The sequence below is a fragment of the Scyliorhinus torazame genome, chromosome 11, assembly GCF_047496885.1.
Source record: "Scyliorhinus torazame isolate Kashiwa2021f chromosome 11, sScyTor2.1, whole genome shotgun sequence".
NCBI lineage: Eukaryota > Metazoa > Chordata > Chondrichthyes > Carcharhiniformes > Scyliorhinidae > Scyliorhinus > Scyliorhinus torazame.
This window is the reverse complement of record NC_092717.1, coordinates 216,037,835-216,065,714: the sequence shown is the minus strand read 5'-3', so window position 1 is coordinate 216,065,714 and position 27,880 is coordinate 216,037,835. Positions and strand designations below refer to the sequence as shown.

At 49.0% G+C, this 27,880-nt stretch overlaps 1 protein-coding gene across 4 annotated transcripts in view; it reads right to left on the bottom strand.

The window, feature by feature from the left end:
- The window catches only part of trpn1 (transient receptor potential cation channel, subfamily N, member 1), a 466,288-nt gene that overhangs the window by 29,337 nt on the left and 409,071 nt on the right, over positions 1-27,880 (bottom strand). For all 4 annotated transcript variants that reach the window (XM_072468296.1, XM_072468298.1, XM_072468299.1 and 1 more), the window contains 2 exons: positions 25,505-25,711; positions 20,728-22,099 (listed from right to left, as the gene is read on the bottom strand). In XM_072468296.1, the coding sequence (XP_072324397.1) occupies positions 20,728-22,099; positions 25,505-25,711 (1,579 nt within the window). The remainder of the gene's footprint in view (positions 1-20,727; positions 22,100-25,504; positions 25,712-27,880) is intronic.

Genomic DNA, 27,880 nt, shown 5'->3' with positions numbered 1-27,880 from the left:
CGATAACGGAGAATTTCGCCCCAGATCTTTTGAAAATTTTGCTTTTAATATCTTTTAATAGCGGAAAGGTTGTGTTTTTTTTCAGAACTCATTGTTCTTTTTAATGAAGTGATACATGTTTGCAGGGCTCTTCCTCAACAAGTGTTTTATATCCTGGGCATCTGGGTGTTTAAAATGGCCCCTTTTACTTTTACAGTAAAATAAACGAGCTTTCAGCTGGAAGTTTAAATATTTGCAGCCAGCAACTGCTGTTGAAGGTATGAGTGGATGAGAGCTTAACACATTTAAAATAAACAAGCTATTGGTTGAGATAACAGACAAAATAATGTCATTTGAAGATATTTATTTGTTTGCTAATATCAGCCGCAGTGATTCTAGCCTTATTTGGTTAGCGATTGGAAGTTTCTAAATAGCTCACTGGTTTAATGGTTGTGTTAGCGGTTATACTACCTATAATACTTATCCTATAAATCTTTAGGAGCCCAAATGTGTGACCTCTACCCTTCTGCTGCAAAGTTGCTTGATATACTGGGCAAGTTGAATACTCCATCCAGATTATCGAGGTTATCTGTCATGCTGTCCCTTAAGAGCAGCACTTAGGTTGTTGATATTCTCACTTGCTTGTTTGGTACCTTCTAACGTAAAATCCTCCACAAAATGGAGCCAAATCCATGAGGTTTATGAATGATACAGACCTCCGCCCACACATCTCCATAGCCCAGTAACCCCACCTAACCTAAGGGCAATTTATCATGGCCAATCCACCTAACCTGCACATCATTGGACTATGGGAGGAAACCGGAGCACCCGGAGGAAACCCACGCAGACACGGGGACAACGTGCAGACTCCGCACAGACAGTGACCCAAGCCAGGAATTGAACCTGGGACCCTAGAGCTGTGAAGCAATTGTGCTATCCACAATGCTACCGTGCTGCCCTGGTTGGAGGTATAATGTGGATAAATTTGAGGTTACTACTTTGCTGGCAAAACAGGAAGGTAGATTATTATCTGAATGGCTATAAATTGAGAGAGGGGAATCTGCAATGAGACCTAAGTGGCCTTGTAACACCAGTCGCTCAAGGTAAGCATACAGGTGCAGTAGGCAGTGAAGAAGGCAAATGGTATGTTGGCCTTCATAGCGAGAGGATTCGAGTACAGGAGCAGGGATGTCTTGCTGCAATTATACAGGGTCTTGGTGAGGCCACAACTGGAATATTGTGTGCAGTTTTAGTCTCCTGATCTGAGGAAGGATGTTCTTCCTATAGAGGGAGTGCAGAGAGGTTTACCAGACTGATTCCTGGGGCTGCAGACTGACAGATGAGGTGAGATTGAGTCGGTTAGGATTATATTTGCTCAGAAGAATGAGGGGGGATCTCATAGAAACCTATAAAATTCCAGCAGGACTAGACAGGGTAGATGCAGGAGGGATGTTCCTGATGGTGGGGGAGTCCATAACCAGGGGCTGCAGTCTAAGAGTACGAGGTAAACCATTTAGCACTGAGGTGAGGAGACACTTTTTCACCCAGAGAGAGGTGAGCCTGTGGAATCCTCAACCACAGGAAGTAGTTGACGCCAAAACATTGTGGGCGGGATTCTCCGTCAGTCGACAGCGAAATCGGGAAACGTGATTGGGCGGACAATCTTGTTCGACGCTGAAATCACGGTGGGCGCCGATTTGACGCCAAATTAAAAATTCTCCGTCGCCTCGACAACGGCGCCAATGCGGTCAGCCACGCAGGTACAGTAAACACCATTCGCATGTAATCAGTGGTATTCTCTGGGGCCTCCCCAATTCTCTGCCTCCAATGGGCCAAGTTCCCAACGGCAAGGTTCACTTGTCTTTTTTAAAGTCGTGAAACTGGCATCGCGGCTGATGAGGGAGAGGGGGTACGAAAAGCGTCCAACATCGCCATAGTTTGCTGACAGTTGTGCCGCTGGCCGGAGGGGGGCTTCTGCCTGGGCCGGGGGAATAGCGAGGATGGCCAGGAGGTGGACTGTGGAGTCGGGGTGGATGGGCACAGAACACTATTGCCGCGGCTGCAACTGCGTACGCCGCTGACTGCCTACTGTGAACTTAGGGACACGGGTCATGTGGGTATCCCCCAGGGCACCCCTCTAGGTGCCCTCTGGCCCGAGCCAATCGATCAGCTGGATGGGCGCGCTCCAGCGCTACCGGTGCCATCTTGCTGGCTGGGATGAGTGCGTGTGGGGATTGTTATGTGTATTTGCGGCTGCAGCTTGTCAGCCTCCCAAGTGTCACTCGCGAATCCCGCACCGTTTCTCTTTGGAATGGATTGTGTTCTGTGTGTTGCTGGTGCTAACCCCTCCACAGTGGCTGAATCAGCCCACATGCAGCGCCAGTTTTGCTGTCGTGGTACTCAATGAGCTGGATTCTCCAAAAATGGGGCTGGTTTAGCACACTGGGCTAAATAGCTGGCTTTTAAAGCAGACTAAGGCAGGCCAGCAGCAGGGTTCAATTCCCGTACCAGCCTCCCCAAACAGGCGCCGGAATGTGGCGACTAGGGGCTTTTCACAGTAACTTCATTGAAGCCTACTTGTGACAATAAGCGATTTTCATTTCATTTCGTTCATTTCCCACACCGGCAGAAAAACGCTGCCGTTTCACTCCCCAGTTTCCTGCAAAAAAATAGAGAGCAATTCACTTACTTGCAGGGGGCTAGCAGGACCCGGGGAGCTTCACGCAGCTTTGGCTGCGGATATGGGCCCCGCATTTCCAGTTCTGAGTCCGCGCATGCGCATGGGGTCGGCCGCGCCGAATGCGATGGCGGACATGGTTCCCGGACCAGCACTAAGAAAGAAGGTCCCCCCAATCGGCCCCGCGCCGCTTCATCCGATCCGCACGATCGCTGCCCAGGCCGCCCATAAGGCCCCTCCCCTCCACCCGTGAGGGGTCCCCCCGCCCCAAACCAGGGCGGCCGCGGACTGAATCCGCAGCCGCCGAGCGTGAATCCCGACCGGCCAGACGTGGTTAGAACCACGCCGTTGAGAAATCGGCCGGCCGGGATCGGAGTATCCGTGGGAGGGCCTCTGGCAATGGCCCCCCAGCCGCACGGCGTGATTCGCGGGCGACCGATTCTCCGGGGACCGGAGAATCGCGGGAGCGGCGCCGGGCCCGATTTGTGCGGAAAAGTGATTCTCCGCCCCAGCGCCACACGCGAGTTCGCCGCGGAGCTGTGGAGAATCCAGCCTCATGAATCCGGCACCGGTGTCAACAGGAACAGAGGATCCAGCCCTGAAGAAGGTGTTAGAAAAAACACTTGGGGCTGAAGGGATCAAAGGATATGGGGAAAAGCGGGATTAGGCTATTGAGTTGCATGATCAGCCATGAGCCTAATGAATGGCAGGGCTGGCTCGAAGGGCTATGTTTCTATGTATTACGGCAGCAGGTAATGTTGCATTCCTGATGCATTTGTGCCTGCATTCATCTTAATTGCAGCATCAGTGTTGTTACTGTAGGCAGGCAGCAGCCTCAGATAAATTGAAATATTGGAGCCCAAAGACATCATCTGGAATCTGACCTGTCTCAATAGGCAATCATAGCAAAGACATGAGTGCTTTGCTCAGGAAGAAGCCTGGAAGCAGGAAATACCATGGTTAGAAGAGGCTCGAGTAATTCATCATTTTTAACCTTCTGCAGGTTTCCTTGTGGCTCAGAAGGTGCTCTTCTGGGCTTCACAAGGGAACTTCTGGAATCCCTTCCACTCCTGAGATTGCCTCAGGACTGACTCTTCTTCTTATCCCCCACCCCACCCCTAACCCACCTCCTCCAACTCCCCTCACCTCCAGAGTATGCCAGATCAACCCTTATGTCGCCAGTCGCATACCCCTTCCAGCTGGAATTCCACTGACCTCCCCTCTCACTGTGTTTGGGCAGCAGGTTGAACATTTTAATTGATTTGACTTGTCACATGTACCGAAGTACAGTGAAAAGTATTTTTCTGCGGCCGAGGGAACGTACACAGTACGTACATAGTAGACAAAAGAATAATCACCAGAGAACATTGACAAATGGTACATCGATAAACAGTGATTGGTTACAGAGCGGAACAAGGGGCCAAACAAAGCAAATACATGAGCAAGAGCAGCATAGGGCGTCGTGAATAATGTTCTTACAGGGAACAGATCCGTCCGAGGGGAAGTCATTGAGGAGTCTTGTAGCTGTGGGGAAGAAGCTGTTTCTATGTCTGGATGTGCGGGTCTTCAGACTTCTGTAGCTTTTACCTGATGGAAGGGTCTGGAAGAAGGTAATGTCTGGGTGGGAGGGGTCTCTGATAACGCTGTCTGCCGTCCTGAGGCAGCGGGAGGTGTATACAGAATCAATGTGGGGGTGGCAAGCTTGTGTGATGCGTTGGGCTGCGTTCACCACAGTCTGCAGCTTCTTGCGATCTTAGACCGAGCAATTGCCATACCAAGCTGTGAAATGGGTCTGAGAGTTGAATTCTGCCACGACACTCACTGTTTGAGACGTCAGATGCTTTGCTGCCGGCTTCTGCAGGACTGAAATCAACCAAAAATCGGCAAGTTTTGCTTGATGAAGGGACCAGTTAACCTAATATTCTCATTTTCGGAGTGAAAGATCCCCAATGTTTTGCAATAAATTTGGGAAATTTCTCATGTACTAAACCCAGTTTTCAGCCTATTGGTGCAGCACTGAAACTGAAATGGTGTGTATTCTGATATTTAAAGTTCCCAGTCGTACATGGTTGGAGAACTGGTTAATTCAGATCAACAAGAGCCACAGCTGCAGTCTTATGTGTTCTCCCATTGTGATGGCATCAATGTCTTAGAGCAATACATTATTCTCGATGCGGAGCCCAGGGGCGGGATTCTCCATTTCAGAGACAAGTGTTGATATTGGGACTGAATCGGTGGACTTCCAGGAGAACAAATTAGCGTTGGCCTGGGGCCAATTCATCAACTGTTAATGGGCGAGCACCAATGCCACATGGAACATGAGCAATTCCAATGAAATCCGATTTGCCAGGGTTGGGATTGATACTCAAGAGGCTGAAAAGCTGCAGCTGCATATTAGCACTCCACTCCCCACACACACTTATCTAGCAACAAGATGGCAGCACAGAGAGCGGCACCCTGGTTTGCGGATGCTGAACTCGAGACCCTGTTGGATGGCATGGAGGAGGCCGGCTATCCTGTACCCTGGGGTGGGAAGGAGGTTGCCAGCTGCCACCAGGCCTGGGCGCAAGTGGCAGAGACCAGAAGCGCCGTGGGCCCCACCTCCAGGACCGGACAGCATGACCTTCTCAGGGCTGCCAGGGTGAGTAGGCAGCACTGTGCCCCTGGCACCAACTCCTGCCCCAAACACCCATAACCTCCCCCGCATCCGGAGGGCGACCGTAATCCACCCGCTGGCAGTGTGCATGCTCCCCACCCTGCACAAAATGGCAGCACCCATACCGGCCACCATAACCGGATGCCCTGGCCACGGACACCACCCCCTGCATGCGTCCAACTGCCTAATACTCTACACTTTCCGTGTTCCCCCACCCCACCCCCCAGGAGAAGGAGGCACATAACCGGCGGAGGGAGAGAACACCGGAGGGGGATGGCCAGACCTGTAGCCCCTCATCCCAGCAGAGTGGTGGGCACTGGACTGGTTGATGGGTCCGGAGAGAGGGCAGTCGTCGAGGTAGAGGTCAGCATCGGGTAAGCAAGTGAGCACCGGCTGGGTTGTGGTTCCCCATGGCACATGGGTTAGCACCCCTTTCCATTTCCTCACCACCACCATCCCAACACCCCCCCCACACCATCCCCACAGCACCTCCCCCACTGCCCCACACCATCCCGTCGCCACCCCACATATCCCCACACCACTACCCACCAGCGCAGCGCACAATCCAATCATGCGTCATGTCTTGTGTTTTGCAGGATCACCTGCTGATGGGATGGGCCCTTCTGGTGACCCCTGCCCCCGGCCTCAACTGCAAGCAGATTCCAGCGACGCGGCGGACATGGACACAGAAGGGACCACCCCAAACATGAGACACCCCAGAGCACCAGTCCGGGGACAACACTGACTTCCCATCACAGCTGTCTCCAGCACCGTCACCATCCCAGAGGTACTCACCTCGGTTGGGCACTTTAGTGAAGAGGCTCCTGGGACACTTTCTGGTGCTCACCACACATGTGCTGCAGTACATCTGGTGGAGGTAGGAACCCCCGAGGGGGCGGACGGTCAGAGCTGCTGCCCGGACGGGTCTCAGGCTTCTGGAAAGGTTGGTTCCATCGGTAATGGAGATGCAGCCACAGAGCCAGGGACTACATGAGGGGTTGTCAACAACCATCCAGCACCTGCAGGCGCAGTTGGAGAAGTCCAACCGCCTGAAGGGGCAGGAGGCATTGCTGACCATGCGTGCTACCCAGGCCAACACCTGGGGTCCACAGTGGGGGTCTTGGGGGCAAAGTTATCAGCCATGGGTCAGGAAGTCCAGGGCCTGAGGCATTCTGTGCAGGCGGTGCTCAAGGCACAGGACAGGTCTGCCCTGTCACAGGCAGCCGTGTACCAGAGCCACCTGGATGTTGCAGCGGCGCTCCAGAGCTTTGCCCAGCCACAACGGGTCATGGCTGAGGGCGTCGGTGGCATTGCCAGGGCACTGGCCGACCTGAGCTGTCACAGACGGAGGTGGCCCAGTCACTCAGTGATGTGGCACAGTCACTGGGTGATGTGGCGCATGGAGGGTGGTCATGGGAAGGGGGTAGTCGGCCGGAGGGGGGGGGGGGGGGGGAGTTTCGTGCAGCTGACCAGGCCCTCTAGTTGGTGAGCCCGGAGGCAATTAGGGTGTCCTGTGTGCATCGAACTAGGTGCAAATGTGCCCGCCTGGGACCCATGTCCAGCCCACCCTCGCTCTCCCCGCATCCCGTCAGAGGAGGCCTGCCGTTCATCCTCCTTCTCCCGTATGTCGCCACTCTGCTGTGAGATGTTGTGGAGGATAGAACATAGAACATAGAAAAATACAGCACAGAACAGGCCCTTCGGCCCACGATATGCCGAACTTTTGTCCTAGATTCAGAACAAATTAATCTACATCCCATCATTCTACCGTAATCCATGTACCTATCCAATAGCCGCTTGAAGGTCCCTAATGTTTCCGACTCAACTACTTCCACAGGCAGTGCCTTCCATGCCCCCCCATCTCTCTGGGTAAAGAACCTACAACTGACATCCCCCCTATATCTTCCACCATTCACCTTAAATTTATGTCCCCTTGTAATAGTTTGTTCCACCCGGGGAAAAAGTCTCTGACTGTCTACTTTATCTATTCCCCTGATCATTTTATAAACCTCTATTAAGTTGCCCCTCATCCTTCTCCATTCTAATGAGAAAAGGCCTAGCACCCTCAACCTTTCCTCGTAAGACCTCCTCTCCATTCCAGGCAACATCCTGGTAAATCTCCTTTGCACCTTTTCCAAAGCTTCCACATACTTCCTAAAATGAGACGACCAGAGCTGTACACAGTACTCCAAATGTGGCCTGACCAAGGTTTTGTACAGCTGCATCATCACCTCACGGCTCTTAAATTCAATTTCTCTGCTAATGAACGCTAGCACACCATAGGCCTTCTTCACAGCTTTATCCACTTGAGTGGCAACTTTCAAAGATGTATGAACATAGACCCCAAGATCTCTCTGCTCCTCCACATTGCCAAGAACCCTACCGTTAACCCTGTATTCCGCATTCATATTTGTCCTTTCAAAATGGACAACCTCACACTTTTCAGGGTTAAACTCCATCTGCTACTTCTCAGCCCAGCTCTGCATCCTATCTCTGTCTCTTTGCAGCTGACAACAGCCCTCCTCACTATCCACAACTCCACCAATCTTCGTATCGTCTGCAAATTTACTGACCCACCCTTCAACTCCCTCATCCAAGTCATTAATGAAAATCACAAACAGCAGAGGACCCAGAACTGATCCCTGTGGTACGCCACTCGTAACTGGGATCCAGGCTGAATATTTGCCATCCACCACCACTCTCTGACTTCAATCGGTTAGCCAGTTTGTTATCCAACTGACCAGATTTCCCACTATCCCATGCCTCCTTACTTTCTGCATAAGCCTACCATAGGGAACCTTATCAAATGCCTTACTAAAATCCCCATGTACACTACATCCACTGCTTTACCTTCATCCACATGCTTGGTCACCTCTTCAAAGAATTCAATAAGACTTGTGAGGCAAGACCTACCCCTCACAAATCCGTGCTGACTATCCCTAATCAAGCAGTGTCTTTCCAGACGCTCAGAAATCCTATCCTTCAGTACCCTTTCCATTACTTTGCCTACCACCGAAGTAAGACTAACTGGCCTGTAATTCCCAGGGTTATCCCTAGTCCCTTTTTTGAACAGGGGAACGACATTCGCCACTCTCCAATCTATTAACAGTGAGGACGAAAAGATCATTGCCAACGGCTCTGCAATTTCATCTTTTGCTTCCCATAGAATCCTTGGATATATCCCGTCAGGCCCGGGGGACTTGCCTATCCTCAAGTTTTTCAAAATGCCCAACACATCTTCCTTCCTAACAAGTATTTCCTCGAGCTTACCAATCTGTTTCACACTGTCCTCGCCAACAATACACAATCTCCCGCTACTGTCCTTGATCGGATCTACCCTCGCTCTAGTCATTCTCATATTTCTCACATATGTGTAAAAGGCCTTGGGGTTTTCCTTGATCCTACCCGCCAAAGATTGTTCATGCCTTCTCTTAGCTCTCCTAATCCCTTTCTTCAGTTCCCTCCTGACTATCTTGTATCCCTCCAGCACCCTGTCTGAACCTTGTTTCCTCAGCCTTACATAAGAGACTTTCTTCCTCTTAACAAGACATTCAATCTCTCTTGTCAACCATGGTTCCCTCACTCGACCAACTCTTCCCTGCCTGACAGGGACATACATATCAAGGACAAGGAGTATCTGTTCCTTGAACAAGTTCCACATTTCACTTGTGTCCTTCCCTGACAGCCTATGTTCCCAACTTATGCACTTCAGTTCTTGTCTGACAGCATCGTATTTACCCTTCCCCCAATTGTAAACCTTGCCCTGTTTCACGCACCTATCCCTCTCCATTACTAAAGTGAAAGTCACAGAATTGTGGTCACTATCTCCAAAATGCTCCCCCACTAACAAATCTATCACTTGCCCTGATTCATTACCAAGTATCAAATCCAATATGGCCTCCCCTCTGGTCGGGCAATCTACATTAGAAAAGCTTCCTGGACACACTGCACAAACACCACCCCATCCAAACTATTTGATCTAAAGAGTATCCACTCAATGTTTGGGAAGTTGAAGTCACCCATGACTACTACCCTGTGACTTCTGCACCTTTCCAAAATCTGTTTCCCAATCTGTTCCTCTAGATCTTTGCTACTATTGGGGGGCCTATAGAAAACTCCCAACAAGGTGACTTCTCCTTTCCTATTTCTGACTTCAACCCCTACCTCAGTAGGCAGATCCTCCTCGAACTGCCTTTCTGCAGCTGTTATACTATCTCTAATTAGCAATGCCACCCCCCCCCCCCACCTCTTTTACCACCCTCCCTAATCTTATTGAAAAATCTATAACCAGGAACCTGCAACAACCATTTCTGCCCCTCTTCTTTCCAAGTTTCCGTGATGGCCACCACATTGTAGTCCCAAGGACCGATCCATGCCTTAAGTTCACCCACCTTATTCCTGATGCTTCTTGTGTTGAAGTATACACACTTCAACCCATTTCCGTACCTGCAAGTACTCTCCTTTGCCAGTGTTACCTTCCCCACTGCCTCACTACACGCTTTGACGTCCTGGATATCGGCTACCTTAGTTGCTGGACTACAAATCCGGTTCCCATTCCCCAGCCAAATTAGTTGAAACCCTCCCGAAGAGTACTAGAAAACCTCCCTCCCAGGATATTGGTGCCCCTCTGGTTCAGATGCAACCCGTCCTGCTTGTACAGGTCCCACCTTCCCCAGAATGCGCTCCAATTATCCAAATACCTGAAGCCCTCCCTCCTACATCATTCCTGCAGCCACGTGTTCAACTGCACTCTCTCCCTATTCCTAGCCTCGCTATCACGTGGCACCGGCAACAAACCAGAGATGACAACTCTGTCTGTCCTGGCTTTTAACTTCCAGCCTAACTACCTAAACTCATTTATTACCTCCAAACCCCTTTTCCTACCTACATCGTTGGTACCAATGTGTACCACGACTTCTGGCTGCTCCCACTCCCCCTTAAGAATCCTGAAGACACGATCTGAGGCATCCCTGGCCCTGGCACCCGGGAGGCAACATACCTTCCGGGAGTCTCGCTCCCGACCACAGAATCTCCTATCTATTCCCCTAACCATTGAATCTCCTATTACTACTGCTTTTCTATTCTCCCCCTTCCCTTCTGAGCCCCAGAGCCAGACTCAGTGCCAGAGACCTGGCCGCTAGGGCCTTCCCCCGGTAGGTCATCCCCCCCAACAGCATCCAAAACGGTATACTTGTTTTGAAGGGGAACGGCCACAAGGGAACCCTGCACTATCTGCCCGTTCGTTTTCTTTCCCCTGACTGTAACCCAGCTACTCTTGTCCTGTACCTTGGGTGTGGTTACCTCCCTGTAACTCTTCTCTATAACCCCCTCTGCCTCCCGGATGATCCGAAGTTCATCCAGCTCCAGCTCAAGTTCCCTAGCACGGTCTCTGAGGAGCTGGAGTTGGGTGCACTTCCCGCAGGTCTAGTCAGCGGGGACACTGGTGGTATCCCTCACCACCCACATCCTACAGGAGGAGCATACAACTGCCATAGCTTCCATCCCCTCTTGCCTTACAGAATATAGCTGCCCTGTGGACTAACTGGAACTCCGCCCTCCGACCCTGCTCCCAGTCAGCTGCACTTTCTGTAAACTCCCGGCTCCCTTCACGCTCTTTGCGGAAATGAAATGAAAGGAGCACCTTGCTCCCTCGTCACGTAACTCCCTCAGTTACCAAACTCTCACTATAGCACTCAAATGCACCAAATTCAGCACTCAGTGCAAACAAAGTCTGCACTGTAGCTGGATCACTGTTATACTGTGAATCTATCCTCTGAAAACTGGCCTAATCCAATTAACTAATTAACAAGCTCCAGCTGCAAGTACCTACAAGTAGAACCTTTGTTTAAAGCTGATTGAAAATTCACCTTCTTCTAAACCAAAAAGCAATTAGGATGCCGCAGGCCACGATCGTGTGGGAGCCTCTCCTAGTGCTATATTGGAGGGCCCCTCCAGTGGTCCAGGCACCTGAACTGCATCGTCAGTATGCCGAAACATTGCTCGATCATGCCCCTGGTCGCAGCATGGCATTGCTGTCGCGGGTCTCTGCGTAGTCTGCGGCCTCCAGATAGACATCAGCCACGACCGCAGCGGATGACCTATGTTACCCTATGCATCTCAAAGATGTCAGGAACCGTCCAGTGTGCCAGGATGAAGGTGTCGTGCACACAGCCTGGGTAACAGACATAGAGATGCATGATATGCAGCTCATGGTCACACACCAGCATGTTCATCGAGTGGAATCCCTTCTAGTTTGTGAAGACCTGCCCTTCATGGGCCGGTGCGCATCATCCCCTGGACCTGGGGAATCCTGGTGGGCTTGGTCCACATTGAATCTGATGTATTGCGCCGATGGGCATATAGGGCCTCCGTGACGGTGCGAGTGCACCTGTGCACTGAGATCTGTGAGATCGCAGACAGGTCCCCACTCGGCGCCTGGGAGGACCTGGTTGCGTAAAAGTCAGGGCGACCATCACCTTGATGGCCACCAGAAGCGGGTGTCCTCCCCCATATCCTCGCGGTTCCAGGTGTGTCATGATCTGGCACAGTCGGAGTCTTTGGCAACATGCCTGGTCTGGCAGGTCCACAAATGACAGGCGTGCCGGTACACACAAGGCCTCAGGCATCGTCACCTTCCCACCTCCTCGGTCTGTTGGTCGGCTCTCCATCCTCACCGGCTGCCACCCATTCCTCTGGGGCAAGCTCCTGGTCTTCATGGTACCCCTCGAACAGCTCTTGCTCATACTGTCTCAGTTCATTCCCCAGGGCTGTGGCTGTGAAGGTCACCATTCCTGGTTGGACTCCGGTAGCCATTGTTTTCTGGGTTTGAACGGCATGTTAGCATGGTTTGTACCGCCGTTCACAACCAGGTCCAATGGGCTGCATGATGGCCCGGCGTACACTGCAACCCCTGCCCCGCATGCCCCCCCCCTCCCACACTACCTCCTCCCCCATCCCAATTCCCACACCCGGCCAGTCCCCTTGGCCCTCTCCCCTCCGCACCCCGGGCCCCGTTGGTGCCTGGCACCGTGGAGGCCTCTGGCCCCGGCAACCATCCCTGCTGACAGGTGTACCGGTGGCTGGCACTATGCCAGCAGTGCGTTCCACGGGCCCATCTGGCAAATTCCTGTCGGGGTTACTGTGGGTGTTGCCCTTGGATAGCCCGATTGCTGCACCGCTGGTGGGCGGCGCCGATTGTGGGGTGGGGGCACCCAAACGGCCGGTGTCACTCTGTGCAATGATGAGTGGGGTGTGCAGCAAGATGGCTGATTGCAGGCCATGGCAATGGTGGTCCGTGCCTGGATATCCCGGTCCTGGGGGTCACCGTGGCCCCATGGCCATTTCCTGGTCACCCCCCGCTACCACCACTCCCCCACCTCCCCGGGCCTGATAAATACGTCCCCCCTCCCCCCGCCAGCCCTGATAGTGTCAGGACCGGCAGTCCACGGTCGTGCCTCTCCATGTCCTACCTCCTCAGTAGCCTGTTCCCCGATTTTTAAAACCACAAGTGAAACTCGCTGTCGGTAGTTCCTCTTGGCGGAGGCAGACCATTGCGGAGGCCCCAGAGAATGGTTGGTAATGATATGCCAACAGCATTAACTGTACGTGCAGAGTAGAATGCATTAGTGTCGCTGTCGCGGCACCGGAGCATGGCATTCTGTTGGGCGCCTTGCGCAGGCCACAATTTATGCCTCTCACACCATTCTCCGCCCAGTCTCGTTTCCTGATTCCGGCGTCAGGTGACGGAGAATCCCGCCCCAGATTTCTTTCCTCAATTCTGAGGTTCACTGGGTTCTTTCTGTTCTGACGATTCAACTATTCTATTTCCCATGGTTTTTCACTGACTTTGCAGCATTGAAATTAATTTATGATATTATCGCACAACTATTTATTGCCTCCAGTCAAACTACAGAAGGAAACTTGATGAAAATTTGTTAAATTTTCAAACAATCTCAGAATCAGAAAATTGTTCAAGTGCAGAAGGAGGCCATTAACCCACCGTGTCTTCCCGACTCTCCAAATGAGCATCGTGATTTACTGCCATTCTCCTGCCTTTTCCCCGTTCCCCTGCACATTGTTACTATTCACGGAATCATCTGACGCCCTCTTGAATGCCTCGATTGAACCTGTCTCCACCACACTTCCAGACAGAGCATTACAGACCCGAACCACTCATTGTGTCAAAAAGGTTTCTTTGACATTACATTTCCTTTTTTTGCAAATCACTTCAGCTTTGTGCCCTCTCGTTCTTGCCCCTTTCACAAAGGTTTCTCCCTATCTCTCTGTTCAGCCCCCTCATGATTTTGATTATCTCTATCAAATCTCGTCTTAACCTTCTTCTCTCCAAGGAGAACAGTCCCAGCCTCTCCATAATTCATAATTAAATTTTACCCCTTATTTTATATTGTCTCTCCATATTCTCCCTACTAAAATGCATCAAATCACACTTCTCTGCATTGAACATCATCTGCCACCCATCTCCCCATTCCACCAATTTGTCTATATCCCTTTTGAAGTTCTACACTGTCCTCTTCATAGTTTACAATACCGCCAAGTGTTGTATCATCCGCAAACTTTGAAATTGTCCCTTGCACACCAAGATCTAGATAGTTCATATATATCAGCAGAAGCAAGAGACCCAATACCTGTGGAAACCATGAAAAATCCTCCTCCAGCCTGAAAAATATCCATTGACCACTGCTCTCTGCTTCCTACTATTCAGCCAACTTATCTCATAAGTGTGTTGTGCGGCACTGTATCAAATGCCATCTGAAAGTCCATGTGCCACATCTGTCGGCTTACCCTCATTGACACTTTCTGATACCTCCTCAAAAAACTCCAGCATGTTCGTTAAACACAATTTTCCTTTTAGAAATCCATGCAGGCTCTTCCTAATCAACCCACATTTTTTCATGTGACTACCAATTCCATCCCGAATAATTGCTTCTCGAAGCTTTGCACCACTGATGTGAAACTGATAGGCCTGAAAATGCTGGGGCTATCCTGACAACCCTTTTTGAACAAGGGTGTAACATGTGCAATTCTCCAGCCCTCTGATACCTCCCCTGAGTCAAGAGAGGACAGGAAGTTTATGGCCAATGCCCCAACAATTGCCATTTTCACTTTGTTCAAAATCTTTGAATACATTTCATCCAGTCCCAGTGCCTTGAGGGCTTTTAGTACCAAGAGCCAATTCTTCCTTGTGAATTTTGGACCAGTTTCCTTGTCTGCCACCATGTCCTGGGTAACATCTACCTCCTTGGTAAGGATTGATGGGAAGTATTCATTTAATACCCCAGCCTCCATGTGTAAATTCCCTGTTTGGTCCCTAATGGGCCTTACCCCGTTTACCATTCATATACTGTCTATATGCCAATAGAAGGCTTTGGGATTCTGTTTTACATTGGCTGCCAGTCTTTTGTCATAATCCCTCTTCACCTTTCTAATGTCCTTTTTCACCTCCCCTCTGAATCTTTGAATCATCTTTATTGTCACAAGTAGGCTTACATTAGGGCTGGTTTAGTTCAGTGGGCTAGCCAGCTGGTTTGTGATGCAGAACAAGGCCAGCAGCGCGGGTTCAATTCCCGTACCAGCTTACCCGAACAGGCGCCGGAATGTGGCGACTAGGGGCTTTCCGCAGTAACTTCATACTTGTGACAATAAAAGGTTATTATTATATTAACACTGCAATGAAGCTACTGTGAAAAGCCCCTAGTCGCCATATTCCAGTGCCTGTTTCGGCTACACAGAGGGAGTATTCAGAATGTCGAAATTACCTAATAGCATGTTTTTCGGGACTTGTGGGAGGAAAGCGGAGCACCCGGAGGAAACCCACACAGACACGGGGAGAACGTGCAGACTCCGCACAGAAAGTAAACCCAAGACGGGAATCAAACCTGGGAACCTGGCGCTGTGAAGTCATAGTGCTACCCACTGTGCTACCGTGCTGCTTCTCCGCTCCTCTTGGTTCTCAACTGTATTTTCTATTTATCATAAACACACATTTTCTTCCTTATCTTCATTTCTATATATTTTTTCATCTGGGGAGCTCTGGATTTGTTTGCCCTCCCATTCCCTTTTAAGGGAGTATACTTTGACCATGTCGGAACCATTGCTGCTTTGAAGGAAGCCCATATTTCGGCTACAGTTTTTCCTGCCAACCTGTTGTTTCAATCCCTTCGGCCCAACTCCGTCCTTGCCCCATTGAAGTTGGCTCGCTCCAGTTAATTACTCTGGATTGCCACATTATCCTTCGCTGTCATGGTCCTTAACCTTATGATAAATTGATCACTCTCATGTCATTATTAAACTTATACTGTTTAAAGTAAGTTTACATGGAAAATAATTATAAATTAGAAGTTGTATCTGACATAATCACAAAGAGTGATTGGTTGAAAATCTCAGTCAAGTGTGAGAAATAAATCTAGACCTGTAAGTGAGGTTGGTCTGTAATGTAACCATTCATCACATTTGCCTAACCTTTTATCTGCTTGATATCAATAATACTTGCGATCAAAATTCCTCATGATTTGGATATCAGTTGTGGCTCAGTTGGTAAAATTACGAGTCAGAAAGAAAAACTTCAAAATGCTTCAATTCAGAGGGATGTGGGTATCCTCATGCACGAATCACAGAAAGCTGGCATGCAGGTGCAGCAGGTAAAAAGGAAGGCACATGGAATTTTGGCATTCATTGTTATTGGAATGGAATATAATCGGGAAGTGTTGTTGCAACTGTACGGGGCATTGGTGAGACTGCATCCGGAGTACTGAGTTCAGTTTTGGTCCCCTGACTTGAGGAAGGATGCAAATACATTAAGAGGTGGTTCAGAGAAGGTTCACTAGATTGATTCCAGGGAGGAAGGACTTGTCTTATGAAGAGAGATTGAGCAGTTTAGGCCTCTACTCACTAGAGGTTTAGAAGGATGAGAGGAGATCTAATTGAGGTATAAAAGATGCTAAAGGGGATTGACAGGGTAGACGTAGAGCGGATGTTTCCCCTTGTTGGATTTTTTATAATGAGGGGCCATAGTTTTAGGTTAAGGGGTGGAAGATTTAAAACAGAAATGAGGAGGAATTACTTCACTCAAAGGGTCGTGAATCTGTAGAATTCTCTGCCCCAGAGTGCAATGGATGCCAGAATACTAAACAACTTTGAGGAGATAGGTAGTGTTTTAATTAGTAGCAGGATGAAGGGTTAAGGGGAGAGGGCAGAAAGGTGGAGATGAAGCCGAGATGAGATCATCCATGTTTGGACTGAATGACGGAGCAGGATTGAGGGGCTGACTTGCCCCTTTTGCTCATAGTTCTTACGTTCAGTCGGAGCTCCGGACTGCAGGAAAACCCATGATTGGCCCGACCCCAAAATGGGGGCATTGTTAGGTTGGACAACCTGCCCAATTGTTCCTATTCTTCATTTTGATTTATTGATTATACGTTTGCAACCTTATATGACTTTAGTAAGTCACAAGTACTTCTTGAAATGTAGTTCCTGTTGCAAATTGGAGGACCATGGCAACCATTCTGAGTAAATCAAACTCCCACACTCAACAGTGAGATAATAACCAGATCATCTGGTTCAGACGTGTTGGTTGAGGGACTTGGCCAGGAGATCAAAGAGAGGGGATTTCCTCTACTCCTTTTTGAATCATTTTGTGAGATCATTCATGTCCACCAGTGAGGGGCATCTGTTTAATGTCTCATCTGGCAGAACCTCCAATAGTCTGGCACCCCCCTCAGCACTGCTGTATAAAGGTCCAGTTTGAGTGTTAATGAATGAACGTTAGTGGATGGATGAATGAGTGAATGGGAAGATGGGTGAGGTAGGCAGTTGGATGAGGTGCCAGGTGGTAGGGTGGTTGAAGTGGACAGTCGGGTCTTGGCGGTAATCAGGTAGTTGGGTTGAGAGGATAGTTGGGTTGGGTTGGGTCGGGCGGGTAGTCGGATGGTCAGAAAGGTAGTCAGGTTGAGTTGAGAGAGTAGTCGTGTTGAGCCAGGGAGGGCAATCGGCTGGTCGGAGATGGCGTAGTCTGGTTGGGTCGAGAGGATAGCTGTGTTGGGTTGGAGTGGTAACGGAGGAGTAGTGCCATCTTTGGGCTGAGCCTGGGTTCGAATCCCAGGCCTGGGACAATGTCCGTGTGGAGTTTGCACATTCTCCCCGTGTCTGCGTGGGTTTCACCCCCATAACCCAAAGATGTGCAGAGTAGGTGGATTGGCCAAGCTAAATTGCCCCTAAATTGGGAAAAAAAATAATGGGGTACTCTTAAATTTAAAGAAAAAAAAATCTTTGGGATGAGAATTTAAACTGAGGTCCATCTGCCCTTTCAGCAGGATGCAAAAGATCTGCTGGCTTTATTTTGAAGAACATTAGCCCTGGATGCCTGGTCAATATTTATCCCTCAATAAACATCACAAAAACAGATGACCTTCCTGGTCATTGTAAGTTTGCTGCTTGGGGGAATTTACTGTACAAACGTTGCTGGCTACGTTTCCTACATTAGAACACTTCAAATGACTTCATTAGCTGTAAAATACTTGGGAGGTCTGATAATCATGAAAGGTGCCACATAAATGTAAGTCTTTCCTTTTTTACTGACTTATAATAATAAGGGATGATTTTGTTGTTACCGTCCCTCCCTAAGCGGCTAACGAAGGTCCATGCATCCGCCCAGTCGTGAAAGCACTTAGAATGCCCGCCTGGGACATTTACGTGGATGGGAGTTGCCCTCATGCAGGTACACCATCTGCCAGTTGCAAGCTTAGTCTAGCCTAGCTCTGATGTGGAGATGCCGGCGTTGGACTGGGGTGAGCACAGTATGAAGTCTTACGACACCAGGTTAAAGTCCAACAGGTTTGTTTCGATGTCGCTAGCTTTCGGAGCGCTGCTCCTTCCTCAGGTGAATGAAGAGGTATGTTCCAGAAACACATATATAGACAAATTCAAAGATGCCAAACAATGGTTTGCTCTGGCATGTAGGGGCAGGGATATGAGGAGTCTCACAGGCTTTCAGCTGCCGGCATGGTCCTGGATCACCATTGTAACTAGGGACGTGATCTACCTGCTGTGTCAAATGGGAGCACGACGTGGCTGGTAGATGCCAGGAGAAGCCTTCTGCAGGCTTCGCGGCAGCCAGCATGCCTCGCGAGATCTACTCAGATCTTGTGAGGTGTCGCGATCAGGATCCATCCCACAATGGGCGTGACCAAGCCTTGCGCGTCGAAGTCGGTTTTAAACCCAGTTAGGTCTCCTCACCAGGGATCTATCGGTTCCCAACGTCTAACGGCCTCCCCAGCGGGTCCCCAGCCGGGCGCTGCTTAGTACTGGCCCACACAAAGATGGACCAGGCTAAACAGCAGCAGGGCTGTCCCCCGTACTATCGGAGGCTTCTGGGTGGTCAGGGCAGGGTGGTCCCCTGGCCCTTCCCCCTGGAATGTGGGCGCCTTGGCACTGCCACCCAGCACTGCCAAGGTGCACGTGTGGCACTGCAAAGCCGGCAGGAGCAATTCCAAGGTGCCAGGGTGGCAGTGCCAAGGCTCACGGCCTGGGGGAGCCATGCCCATGATGGAGAGGGGAGGGGGGGTATGAAGGGTGGGGAGGTGCAGGATGAGTATGAAGGGTCTTCTGGAAAGTTGGGGAGGGTGAATCGGGGTCCTGGAAGGAGGGGCCCAAAAGGGGGCATGGAAGGCCTGAAAAGGAGAGGGCTTGAACAACCCCATAATGGGGTGTCATCACTTGGGGAGATTAATGCCCATGTGTGTGGGAGTGCCATTCATTGCCCAAGGGTGGGGGTGACCATCAAGCCCTTTTAGAGATTGGGGCACCCTTTCAAAATGGTGGCCGATCTCTGTGGAGCCAGTCTGGCCCGCGGGTTTAGCTCCCAGTGATGCAAATAATTCTAAGTCTGAGCTTGATCAGGGCCCCAAAAAGTGACTAAATTGTGGTTAGATAGCTGTGGGGAACTAGACAACAGAGCTGGCGGGAAACTCCCAGCAAAACCCACCGCAAATGACACTTAGACAGATTGCCGTTAGATTGCGCCCTAGGGGTATCCCGGAAAGGAGGAGGGTTCTCCCGGCTACAACTGCTTGCAGCCTGGAAGGATTTCCTGCTACTACAGCCCACACACCAAGTGACGTGGAGGGTTTTAAGTTTCTTGCCAGTGCCTAGCCCTCTCTGCCTACCATCGTAGAGAAACTACCTCCAGCTCACTGATGTCACCTCACTGGTGCCAGCCTTGTTGAAGAATATCGAGTGCTTTTGGTGTAATCAGGTTTAATGAGGTTATTTCTGGTGATAAGGTGGGGGAGAGGAAGACTGGGGACTCAAGAACATGGGGAATTGGAGCTTGAGTGAGGGGGGGGGCTGGAGTTGAGAGGTAGGTAGGGCTAGTCTGCAGACTAAGAGTCTGGGATGGGAGCTGGGAGTGGGGCTTGGATGAGTGCACAAGAGGAAGAGTAAGGACATAAGGCAGCATGATAGCACAGTGGTTAGCACAGTTGCTTCACAGCTCCGGGGTCCCAGGTTCGACTCCCGGCTTGGGTCACTGTCTGTGCACAGTTTGCACTTTTTACTCGTGTCTGCGTGGGTTTCCTCCGGGTGCTCCGGTTTCCTCCCACAGTCCAAAGATGTGCAGGTTAGGTGGATTGGCCACACTAAATTGCCCTTAGTGTCCAAAAAGGTTAGGTGGGGCTACTGGGTTACAGGGGTAGGGTGGAGGTGTGGGCTTAGGTAGGGTGCTCTTTCCAGGGGCTGGTGCAGACTCGATGGGTCGAATGGCCTCCTTCTGCACTGTAAATTCTATGATTCTATGATTTTATGACTAGGTCGGGGGATTAGAGCATGGAGTGGGGAGATTGATGTCGGGTGTAAGAGGATTCGCCTGGGAGGGTTGAGAAGAAGATCGACGAATATGGGGACAGAATGGAGGAATAGAGATTGGGACTTTGGTGGGAGGAGAGAGGGAGACAAGGTGTTCAGGACTGGGGGTAATGGTGGCTTAGGCAGGGAGAAAAGGGTCTGGGGTCTGTGGGTGAGCGTGGGGTCTAGCATTTCCTCAAGGTGAAAAGCAGTAGGAAAATAGAGCAACAATACTGCTGAGAGTGCAAAGGTCAGTGAAGGGGTGAGTGTAAGCTGGGACTTCACACTGGGGAAATATTTAAATATCACTTGTTCTGGTGGATAATGGGAAAAGGAAAGGCAAAGGTTTTAACATTGCTCCTTATAATACTATGGAATGCATCACATTAAGTGTCTTTTGAGATCATGACCAGAACATCATTTAGAAAGGGCAGGTAACCTCGATGATATTCCCTCTCTCTATCCCAGGCCTACGGGAATGATCAGGAGCAGGGAACCTGGTTCACGTAGGTAGGACCAGTTCGTGATGTATTCCACTCAGCAAGAGTCATTGACTTACCCCTATGTTTGCACAGCATCTTAATGTAGTAGAAAAGATTGGTGCACAGGTTGAATGGCGAAGGAGTCCCTGATTTTCTGATCATGTCACGGATCAACATGGCCCTCCCAAACTTCCACTCGGTGTCTGACTGCGCCTGGATCCGCTGGTAGGTGTCACTCATCATGGCGATTAGCAAGTTAATCAGAACAATCAGGGTCATGACAAGGTACATTCCAAACACAAACTTGACAATGAATTGGGTAAAAGTAGGTGTCCGATACAATGGAGGCAAAGTGTCTGGATCCACCATACCGAACAGAGCAAAGAAAAGGAGGACAGTAATATCCAAAGGGTCTTGAATATTGTAATAATCCTCTTCCGAACCCGAACTATTGCCAGCAGATGGGTTGACCAACAGCACGGGGTACACAGGCTGGTAAACAGCTGAAAGTTGCATGGTAAAGGCTACATGAAACAGGGCCAGAATGACTGCAAACCTGGCGAGGTCCTTCATCAGGTCTCGGATGATGACAGCCCAGGGGCCGAAGAGGTGGTGGAACGTGAGGAACTCCAAAAACTGAACAAAGCAAAGCGTCATGGCCACTGCGAGGAAAATGTTCCGAGCAAAGAAGCAGTGCAGCCGGTCATGATCCCGGAAAGCAAAGGCCAGCAGGTGACAGAAGACGGCAATGGCTGAAAATCCCAGGATGAAGACCCGTATCCAGGCCAGTCCCGTTCTCTCCCCGGGGTGGGTCAGTTCCGAGACCAGCATTCCTGAAAGCCAAGCGAGCAGGAGCCATTCATTCCAGCCGGGCAGCATCCGCCCTTCATATATTGGGCTAAGTGGGGGATAGACTATGGTTAATATAAATAACACCAGGAGAAAGATGTGAGAAACCAAATGGCTCATGAATTTCATAATCGGAATTCTGTTGAACCGGTGCTTAAGCGGAAGGGAGAACATCAGCCAGATAGGAGGGCAAACCAGGAAGGTAAAGAACAAAAGGACTATTTTCCAGTGGGCCCACTTCAAGTTGCCGTACCAGACATCGGTCAGGTACTTCTGAACAGCTGGGTGAGCCACCACATCCTTCTGCTCACATTCTATTAAAGCATCCAGCATTGTTGTGCCACGGTGATCCACGGCACGGAGAAGGAATCCGGCGCTCCGGCAACCCGACGCCACGGTGAGGAGTTCGGCCGCCATGTTTTCGCAGTACTTGGCCGCTTCCAGCAGCTCCATCGACCTTTCTTTTTCCTTCAGAGCTGTGATGCCAAAAGCACGTGAGAGCTTGATGGCAGTGTCCATGGGGGCAGCTGAGTGCAGTACAAACTCTTCAATGACCTTGTTTCGATTGAGCTTTCCACAGACCATGAGGTCAAAGATAAACTGTAACAAAATATACAAAGGTTGTGTTAGTTATTCTGATGGGCTACAAGGCTACAAAGCCACACCCTACTTTACCTAATGTCCCTCTGTGCTTTTCTCCCTCATCTGTTTATCCAGCTTCCTCCTAGTTGAACCAATGCTATCTGCCTCCCACCAATCCTTGGTCACTTCCACATACTAACCACACTCTGTGTATCAAAGTTTCTCCAGAATTTTTAAAAATTCACTCAAGGGCTTTGGGCATCGCTGACTAGGCCAGCAGATATTGCCCACTCCTCGCTGCCCTTGAGAAGGTGGTGATGAGCTGCCTTCTTGAACCACTGCAGTCCAGGAGGTGTAGGTAGGTCAACAGTGCTGTTAGGAAGAGAGTTCCAGGATTTTGACCCAGCAACAGTGAAGGAACGGCAATATATTTCCAAGTCAGGTTGGAGGGGAACCTCCAGGTGGTGGTGTTCCCAGGTATTTGCTACAGTTGTCCTTCCAAATGGTAGTGGTCGTGGGTTTGGAAGGTGCTGCCTAAGGAACCTTGATGAGTTATTGCAGTGCATCTTGTAGATGGTACACACGGCTGCCACTGTTCGTCGGTGGAGGAGGGAGGAAGTTCTACCTTGGAATTGTGTGATTGAATGTAACAGTTGGCAAGCCTGGGATGGGAAAGAAGGGAAGATAGCAAAGACCTGAGTTAACTGGACAGCAGCTGATCAATGACATTTTCTCAATAACAAACAACAAATGACCATTCCATTTGCCACTGGGACGACTGAATTCTGAGGCGAGGTAGCATGAGGGTGGGATTCAACATACCAAGCACACCAAAACTATATGAAGTCACAAACTGTTGCAGCTTGTCATGGCATAGTGAGCTACAGAGCAGAAACTTTCAGATACCCTATACTCCCTGCTCTTTGTGAGATCTTGTTAAATCTCTTGTGTGGTGAGTACTAAGTGTATCCATACACGCTGCTAAGAGACATATGCTGCCCCTAAAGAGCTGGATTCAAACAGCAATTAGTCCAAAAGGCTGCTTTGCACGGGTTCTCCAACTTCACTGTAAGTTTTAGGCCATTATTTACCACTGAACCACTGGATCTCAGATTACTTCAAGTGACAGGGTTTCTTCTATGGGGAGTCTCGGATATGGGGTCTGATGGGGGGTTTGAGGGGGGAGGTTCTGATGTGGGTCTGGTGGGGGGTCAGATTGTCCTCATGCGTGTGCTGTGGAGGGATGGGGGGGAGAATCCCAGCATGTCCCCCTGGTTGGGGAGCGGAATGCCCCTACTTATCATTGGGATGCAGGGGGCAAGGGGACAGGATTTGCATTGTAGTGGGGAGGAGTGCCAGTTGCCGGACATCAGTATTGGGCTGCCCGCTCAAAATGGCGGCCTGATAGGGGGATTTCAGAATCCTGGGGACTCTCCTTTCATGGCAAGAGAGAGGAAATTGCTCCTGGGCGCCGCTCCTAACGTTGGCCCAGAGTAGGAGTGATTCTACTCCACGGGAGAACTTATTCTCCCAAACGGAAAATTCTGCTTTAATGACCAGGAAGCCAGCGTTAGGAGTGACAAAAGATTTATTTAACTAAAATAAAGTCTGCCCATGGCAGTAACTATCTACAATCACAGTCCCCGTTGGGTCAACCAAAGGTCCCTGCTCGGGCCGGTTTTTATGCTCAGTTTTCCGAGCCCCAGCTGGGTGGGCTTCCGCCCAGTACCTCGGAAGCTTGTATTGCCAGAGTCCCAGGGAGGTCAATTATGGTTTCCCCATGGGCCTCGTGGGGATTATGACACCTGCCCTAAGTCTCTTGACGTTACAGGTTCCAATTATAAATAGCAAAAATATTACACTAATTAGAAAGATCAAACAGGTGCACTGAACCATGCAAATAAAAGTTAATAAACAAGGTTGTTTATTGATTCTGTCAGGTACCTTATTTCTTATATCGATGTCTATTCATGTGAATTACATCAATATGAATTTTTTATTCACTCATATTTGGCCATGTAAACAATATATCTTGATCGATATTACCAATGCCTATAAGGGTGGTGGCAGCAAGATAACTGGGTAAATACTTGAAGGGGAAATCTTTGCAGGTTATTGGGGGGGGCTGGGGGTGGAAGCAGGGCATTGCGACTAATTGGCTAGCTCTTTCAATGGTGGCCTGATGGCTGGACTGGCCTCCTCTTGTGCTATTCTTTAAAAAAGTAATTAAATTAATTTATGGGATGTGGGTGTCGCTGTTTCGGCCAGCATTTATTGCCCATCCCTAGTTGCCCTTCAGAAGGTGGTGGTGAGTTCTTGAACCGCTGCAGTCCTTGAGGTTTAGGTACACACATTATGCTGTTAGGGAGGGTGTTCCAGGATGTTGCCCCAGTGACAGTGAAGGAACGGTGATATACCTCCAAGTAAGGGTTGTGATTGACTTGGGGTGATTGAGATGGTACACATGGTTGCCACTGTTGGTCGGTGGTGGAGGGTTTGAATGTTTGTGGATGGGGGAGCATCAAGCTAGTTGCTTTGTCCTGGATGGTGTCGAGCTTCTTGAGTGTTGTTGGCGCTGCATTCATCCAGGCAAGTGGAGAGTATTCCATTGCACTCCTGACTTGTGCCTTGTAGATGATGGACAGGCTTTGAGGATCAGGAGATGAGGTACTTGCCTTAGGATTGCTAGCCTTGACCTGCCCTGGTAACCACAGTATTAATATGGCTAGTCCAGTTCAGTTCTGGTCAATGGTAACTCCCATGATGTTGATTGGGGGGGTAGTCAGCAATGGTAATGCCATTGAATGTCAATGGGCGGTGATTAGATCCTCTCTTGTAGGAGATGGTCATTACCTGGCACTTGTGTGACACGAATATAACTTGTCACTTGTCAGCCCAAGCCTGGATATTGTCCATGTCTTGCTGAATTTGTAGGATGCTTCATGATCTGAGGAGTTGCAAATGGTGCTGAACATTGTGCAGTCATCTGCAAACATCCCCACTTCTGACGTTATGATGGAAGGGAGGTAATTGATGAAGCAGCTGAAGATGGTTGGGCCTGGGACACTACCCTGAGGAACTTCTGTACTGATGTCCTGGGGCTGAGATGATTAACCTCGAACCATCACACCCATCTTCCTTTGTGTCAGGTATGATTCCTACCGGTGGAGCGATACCCCCCCAGACTCGTGTTTTGCTAGGGATCCTTGATGCCATACAAATGCTGCCTTGATGTCAAGGGCAGTCACTCTCACCTCACCTCTAGCATTCAGCTTTTTTGTCCATGTTTGAACCAAGGCTGCAATGAGGTCAGGAAATAGTCTATGAAAAATTCATTGTGCTGAATGTGTTATAAATGGTAGCATGCTGTCTGCATTGATTCAACAGAGGTGCTGTCCACAGTTTTGCACTTCAACCACCTACCTTGCGATCCTCTGTTAGTTTAAAGGTGATGTTGTTCTTTCGGATTAAAAAGCTGACCACCTCTTGGTGATGATCAGCTGCTGCATACTGAATAGGAGTCTTTCCTTCCTTACATTCCAACTTGGGAGAAGCTCCGCTTTCCACCAGGAACTGTACTGTATCCAGGTAACCAGACTTGGCTGCAAAGTGCAGTGGAGTCCAACCATTCTGAACAGAGGAGTGAAAATAGTCAATTGAATTAAACATTGTGATCATTTTCTTTTTCTAGCTCAATGTTGCCCTCCCCCTCTATCCCCCACTTTGTACGGTCGACTTTTCTCTGACTGTTGGGAAAGAGGGAAAACGGAGACATTGTGTCATGGAACTGACTCTTTAAGAAATGTATTTGGCTTTTCACGTGGTTTCAGTGATGTCATTTTGTGGGTGGAGCTGGGCTGTGAGGTCTGTTTTACTTTCTCTTTCAGTTTTGACTGCTGTGGACTACAGACAGAGAAAATAAGTGTTTTGGTCTGTCTCTCTCTATTTTCAATTTAAATATCTGTTCCAGCAAAAAAAACATTGATTATAGCTACCTGCTTTGCAACTTAAAAGATGTAGTTTGCCTATCAGAAGGGTTTAAACCTGCTTGTGAGACGGGGTCAGAATCTCAGGGAAAGCGAATCTTATTCAAGTGAGAATGCAGAGTACTGGGTCACGCCCTTGAAAGGGGGCTTTTGTTTATGGGATTTTGTATTTGAATTGGAACAGTTAAGCGGGAATTCATTAAGTGTTATAGATAGATTACTGCAGCTGGGTGGTGTATTTATGTTTGTAATTGATACAAATTCTTGCTATGTGTTATATAAATGTTAACTAAGTTCTTAGAATAAAGCTTGTTTTGATTAAAGTGTCTGGGAAGACTGATGAATAACACCTGAATGGTAGGTTTTATGCTCACCCTAGCCAAATTCACAAAAAGGTTGTAGGTCAGGTGGACTTCATTATTTACTTTTGAGTTTCTAAACCCTGGCCCAAAACAAATGTCTGTGATAATGGGGAAATGGCAGACATGTTGAACAATTACTTTGCCTTAGTATTTACAGTTGAAAAGGAGGATAACTTGCTGGAAGTCCACAAAAAAATAATAGTGGATAGAGAACAGGGACGTAATGCAATTAACGTAAGTACAACATTCAGTAACTAGGAAATCAATGGAACTAAAGAGTGACAAATCCCCAGGACCCGATGGTTTCCAGCTTAAGGTGTTAAAGGAAGTAGGGGAGCACATTGTAACTGCCTTAACTATAATCTTTCAGAGTTCTCTAGATTCAGGAGGATTGGAAAATTGCACATGTCCCTCCGCCTTTTAAGAAGGGTGAAAGGGGGAAACCAGGGAATTACAGACTAGTTAGCCTAACATCTGTGGTGGGAAAATTGCTGGAGTTGGGATGGGGTAACTGAACACCTCGGAAAAATTTGGTTGATCAGGGAGAGCCAGCATGGATTCATAAAGGGAAGGTCATGCCTGATTAATCTTACTGAATTTTTTGAAGAGGTGACTACGATAGTGAACAGGGGAATGTCTATGGATGCTATTTACATGGATTCCAGAAGGCATTTGATAAAGTCCCACATAAGAGACTGTTAACTAAGGTGGAAGCCCACGGAGTTGAGGGCATATTATTGACAGGTTAGGAACTCTGTTGAGTGGCAGGTGACATAGAGTGGGAATAATGGGTAATTACTCTAATTAGCAGGAGGTGACTAGTGATGTACCACAGTGGTCTGTTTTGGGACCTCAAATATTCACATTATTCATTAATGACTTGGATGATGGCATAGATAATCATATATCCAAATTTGCAGATAATAAAAAGTGAGGTGGCATTGTAGGCAGCCTAGATGATTGCAGAAAATTGCAAGGAGATACTGACAGACTAAGAGAATGGGCAAAATTATGGCAGATGGAATTTAATGTAAGCATTTTGGACCAAAAAAGTATAGAGCAGAGTACTTTCTAAATGGAGGTTGGGTACAGTGGATGATCAAAGAGACTTGGGATTCAGGTGCATAGATCCTTAAAATGCCATGAATAAGTGCAGAAAATAATCAAAAAGGCGAATGGAATGTTAGCCTTTATATTTAGAGGATTGGAGTATAAAGATTGCTGCAGCTGTACAAAACCCTGGTTAGACACCACTTGGAGTCACTGTGAGCAGTTCAGGGCACCACACCTTAGGAAAGATATTTTGGCCTTGGAGGGAGTGCAATGCAGGTTTACAAAGATGAAACCTGGACTACAGGGGTTAGGTTACAAGGAGAAATTACACAGATTAAGCTTGTTTTTGCTAGAATTTAGAAGGTTACGGGGTGATCTGATTGAAATATTCAAGATAT